This window comes from Nannospalax galili, unplaced genomic scaffold (assembly GCF_000622305.1).
Source record: "Nannospalax galili isolate Female #2095 unplaced genomic scaffold, S.galili_v1.0 scaffold89, whole genome shotgun sequence".
NCBI lineage: Eukaryota > Metazoa > Chordata > Mammalia > Rodentia > Spalacidae > Nannospalax > Nannospalax galili.
In genome coordinates, this window is record NW_008359211.1 from 242,819 (window position 1) to 247,851 (window position 5,033).

At 41.1% G+C, this 5,033-nt stretch overlaps 1 protein-coding gene across 15 annotated transcripts in view; it reads left to right on the top strand.

Annotated features, from left to right (window-relative positions):
* The window catches only part of LOC103725603 (RNA-binding protein 14), a 225,448-nt gene that overhangs the window by 122,855 nt on the left and 97,560 nt on the right, over positions 1–5,033 (top strand). For 13 of the 15 annotated variants that reach the window (XM_029558536.1, XM_029558537.1, XM_029558539.1 and 10 more), the window contains one exon: positions 4,608–4,661. The exons of the other annotated variants lie outside the window; for them this stretch is intronic. In XM_029558536.1, the coding sequence (XP_029414396.1) occupies positions 4,608–4,661 (54 nt within the window). The remainder of the gene's footprint in view (positions 1–4,607; positions 4,662–5,033) is intronic. 15 annotated transcript variants of the gene reach the window in all.

Genomic DNA, 5,033 nt, shown 5'->3' on the forward strand with positions numbered 1-5,033 from the left:
AATAATAATACATTTTTAAAAATTAAAAAAAAAGAAAATTCTGACATCTTTTCTGTATATAGTTTGTTTTTCTTATAACCCTGTAAACATAGGATTTTTCTCTTTATCTTTGTACTATGTTAGTTGTAACATAAACTCTGAAGTCTTAGTGACTTACATAAAATGTGTGGGGTTTTTTTCCTTTATTTCACTATCAGGTGAGTGTGTATACATGTGGGGACATATTTTGTTTCATGCAGGATCAAGCTATTTCAGTCTTGTGGCTTCGTGCTCCCCTAGGTCCTCTATGATCTTTCCATTGAGCTAAGGATGGAGAAAGAGAACAAGGTTTATAAGTAAAAAAAAATTTTTTTGGTCTTTTTTGTCTTTTTGAGACAGGGTCTTCCTGTAGCCCCAGCTGTCCTGGAACTCACTATGTAGACCAGGCTGGCCTTGAACTCACAGAGATCCACCTGCCTCTGTCTCCCGAGTACTGGGATTAAAGGCATGCGCCACCACGTCCTGCATAAATCAAATATTTTTATGAAATATTTTATTTTTATTTTATGTGTATGAATGTGTTGCCTGCATGTATGTGAGTGCACCCATGCCGTGCAGTGCCACAGAGGTCAGAAGAGGGCTTTGGGTTCCCCTGGAACTGGAATTAAGATGGTTTGTATCCACCATGTGGGTGCTGGGAGTTGAACCTGGTCCTCTGCAAGAGCAGTTAGTACTCTTAACCACTGGGCCATCTCTCCAGCCCCTAAATCAAATATTTTTATGAAACAGAGTTGTAAATTAGGGGTATTACTTCTGCTCCTGTTCCCTTAGCCTGGACTTGGTCTTATTGCCATAATTGCTCTGCATTTGCAAGGAAGCTTATAAAGTGTAGTCTAATTGTGTGCTCAGAAGAAGAGAGTGCATGATTTGTGAGCATCAGTAGTTTCTGATCCTCATTGTTCTGAAAATTTACTGTGATGTGACTGCTGTGGGTCACTTTTCATCCATTGTGTTCAGTGCTCAGTGGGCCTTTTCAGTCTTTAACTCAGGTCCTTTGGGTGTGGAATTTTTTTGTTTATGTTTCTTCTTTTACTGCAACTTCTATTATTTAGATACTGGATTTGCTGAACTTTTTTTCCCCCTAAAATCTGTTCTGCCCTATTTTTCATGTTTTCTATTTTCTGGGTAGTTTGCTAAAGCTTTTCTTTGAACCCTTTTTGTTGAGGAAGCTTCCTCTTTTTTCTTCAGTATCAGTATGTTTAGATCTTTGTTCTTGGAATGACTGGATCTTTCAGTCTTTTAAAAAATTATTTTAATTTTATGTGTATGAATGTTTTGTCTGTGTGTATGTAAGTGCACCCTATCATGCAATGCCTGTGGGGGCCAGAAGAGGGCATCAGATCCCCTGGAACTGGAGTTGTGGTTAGTTGTTGGCCTCCACATGGGTGCTGAGAACTGAACCCAGGTCCTCTGCAAGAGCAGCCAGTACTCTTAACCTCTGAGCCATCTCTCCAGCCCAAGGATCTTCCAGTCTTGATGAGTATCTTACTTTCTGTTGCTGTGATTAAAAAAACAAAAAACAAACAAACAAACAAAAAACACTGGCCAAAATCAACTTGGGGAGGAAAGGGTTTATTTTATCTTACATCTCCCAGGTCACACTTCATCACTGAGGGAACCAAAAGCAGGAACTCAGGGCAGGAACCTGGAGCACAGATCATTGAGGAATGCTGCTTACTGGCTTGCTCCCCTGGCCTCAAATTCTTAACTCAAACCATCCTGCTGCTTTCTTCTCCTGGGTAGCTGGGGTTACAGGCGGGTACCACTAACCACTGATCCAGACTAGCAAAATTTATTATGTGGGTGGATAGATCCATCTATGAAAAGCCAAGGGATAACTGTATAGTTTTATTCTTTCAAATGATTGCTGACGGCTTTAACAAATAAGATTATTTATTGTAGTTTGGCATTGTGGAGTGTGCGTATAATCCCAGTACTTGGAAGGTTGAGACAGAATGATTGTGAACTCAAGGCTAGCCTAAGCTACATATCAAGACCCTGTCTCAAAAAAAATTATTTACTGCAATGTTTCCCAAAATGTGTACGGTAGGGTATTTGTATTAGAGTTATGAGAAAGGGGTTAATGTAGTCATCTACATTTGGAAAATACAGGTTAAAATAAAATGGATTTCTTTTTTTTTTGGTCTTTTTGAGACGGGGTCTCCCTGTAGCCCCAGCTGTCCTGGAACTCACTATGTAGACCAGGCTGACCTTGAACTCACAGAGATCTGCCTGCCTCTGCCTCCCGAGTGCTGGGATTAAAGGTGTGCACCAGCCTGGCCTAAAATGGATTTATTTCAGATCTCAGGACCTTTAATTTGTCATTGTGGACTGGGAAACAATCATATTTGGAAAATCTGTATGTTACAGCACTCCCTCCCTTTTACTGTCTTCTGTCCTCTGTATAGAGAATTTGAGGGGTAATGTAAAAATAGTATTTAAAGAAACTCTACTCTTCTTGTACTTGCCCCTAAAGGAGGGACTTTGTTCTTTCCCTCTAGACACAGTACAGGCTGGACAGGGTGTGGAGCAGGTGGAGTTCTTGTTCTTTCTGAGCACATTCCTCAGAAATGACCAGATTTCAACAATCATTGATGTGTACTTACTAAAACTAAGAAAGGATAGGCAACCATGGTGGCTTATATGTGTAATCTCACCACTTGGGAGGCTGAGACAGGATGATTTCCATGAGGGTTTTTTTTTTTTTTTTTTTTTTTTTTTTTTTTTTTTTTTTTATAAAATATCTGAGACAGCATCTCCTTGTAGCCATAGCTGACCTGGATTCACTATGTAGACCAAGCTCTCCTTGAACTCACAGAGATCCACCTGCCTGTGCCTCCCGAGTGTTAGGATTAGGGGAATGTGCCACCACACTCAGTGATTTTCATGAGTTCTAGACCAATGTGAGCTACATAGTGAGGTCTAGGTCGTCCTGGGCTACCAAGTGAAACCCTATTTCCAGCAAACAAACCGATATACAAAAAACAACCAGCCAGCAAAAATAATAAAGGATATTAAAGAAAACAATGTGACTTCCAGAGGATCCAGGTTCAGTTTCAGTATCCACATCATGGTTCACAGCCATCTGTAACTCCAGTTCAGGGGATCTGGTGCCCTCTTCTGGCTTCTGCAGGCATGAGGCACACATGTGGTACACATACATACATGCAGGCATTCACATATGTACATTAAAAAATAAAAGGCTGTCTTTTGTTAAAAGTTCTATGCTACTTGGGCCTTTTGCTACATCTGTCATTTGTCAAGAATCATCTAACATCTGGAAATCTAGAGTATTACTCTCCAACACAAACTTTTCTGATTGTGGAAATATGTGTCTGTGCTATTTAATATACTCACCATAGCCACTCATGGCTGCTGACTGCATGGCTGAGGAATTCCACTTTAGCTAAATGTAAATGGCTGCTTGCTACTGTATTGGGCAGCATGCATTTGTCCTCTCTCTAGTTCTTGGTGTCCTTTCTGTGTCTTCAGAATACACAGTCTTTGTGATGTAGACACATGGCAGTCATTCTTAACTATGGGGGTCACATCTCTCTAGGGAAGGACATATCCAGGTTGGAAAAGAAAAGGGCCCCCAAATAGCTCTCACCTTTCCCCTCTTAAACACCTGCTTCCTTCTTCACCCTCTAAGTCCTGCTTTGATATTTAGAAATCTAGGTACAAAGCTTCCTTCCTGATTGTCTGGTAAAATGTCTTCTGTTTCAGAGTAAAATTGACTCAAAGAAGGGCCAACATTTTGATTGACTCTTACACTGAAACATGAGGTACTTGCCTCATATACTCTGATGTTTAGCAGCAGTTTGCAGTTTTCCCCTAGTTCTGTTCCTTCAAGTCCAGTAGCATCTGAAGGAGAAGGCCTGGTGTTGGTTAAGGGTGCTGAAAAGAAGTTATTCTGCCCCCCAAAGAGCCATTGTACCTTATAGAACTTCTTTTGTCCTTTAATTTTTTTTCTTTTTTTTTTTTTTTTGAGACAGGGTCTCTGTGAAGCCCCAGCTGGCCTAGAACTTAGTATGTACACCAGGCTGGCCTTGAACTCAACAGAGATCCACTTGCCTTTGCCTCCCAAGTGCTGGGACTGCAGGCATGCACCACCACTCCAGACATCCTTTCATTTTTTAATGAACTCACTAACAAGGTCTCCTTTTAACTTTCTGTATCTAAAAGCAATATTTTGCTGGGCACTAATGGTGCATGTCTTTAATGCCAGCCCTTGGGAGGTAGAAGCAGGTGGATTTTTGTGAGATCAAGGCCAGCCTGGTCCAGGCCAACTGGGGCTACAGGGAGACCCTGACTCAAAAATAAATAAAATAAGTGCAACATTTTCAGACTCATTAAATTTTTAAAAATAAGCCGGGTGTGGTAGCGCACGCCTGTAGTCCCAGCACTTGGAAGGCAGAGGCAGGTGGATCTCAGTGAGTTCAAGGCCAGCCTGGTCTACATAATGAGTTCCAGGACAGCTGGGACTACAGGGAGACCCTGTCTCAAAAAGACCAAAAAAAAAATCCATTTAATTGTCTTACTTATGATATTTGTTTTCTTTTTTTCAGTTGCTTCTGTAGGAAGTGTTTATGGTGGCTTTGTCCTCAAGAAATTCCTACAAGGTAAAGAATTACTTAACTTCCATGAGACTAAATCTCTTTTTGGCAATGAACTTGGTATTTTCTGAAATAGATTATACTGGAAGATAGAGTTCCTGGGTTTAGCGAATAGAAATATAGGGGCTGGTCTGAAGGTCATGAGTTATCTCAATTATTTACAAATTGAATTCCTTGTTCTACACTTTCTCCCCTTCTCACTAATGCACTTGACCAGCCTTTTAAAATTTATTAGCCAGGCGTGGTGGTGCACACCTTTAATCCCAGCACTCGGGAGGCAGAGGCAGGTGGATCTCTGTGAGTTCAAGGCCAGCCTGGTCTACATAGTGAGTTCCAGGACAGCTGGGGCTACAGGGAGACCCTGTCTCAAAAAGACCA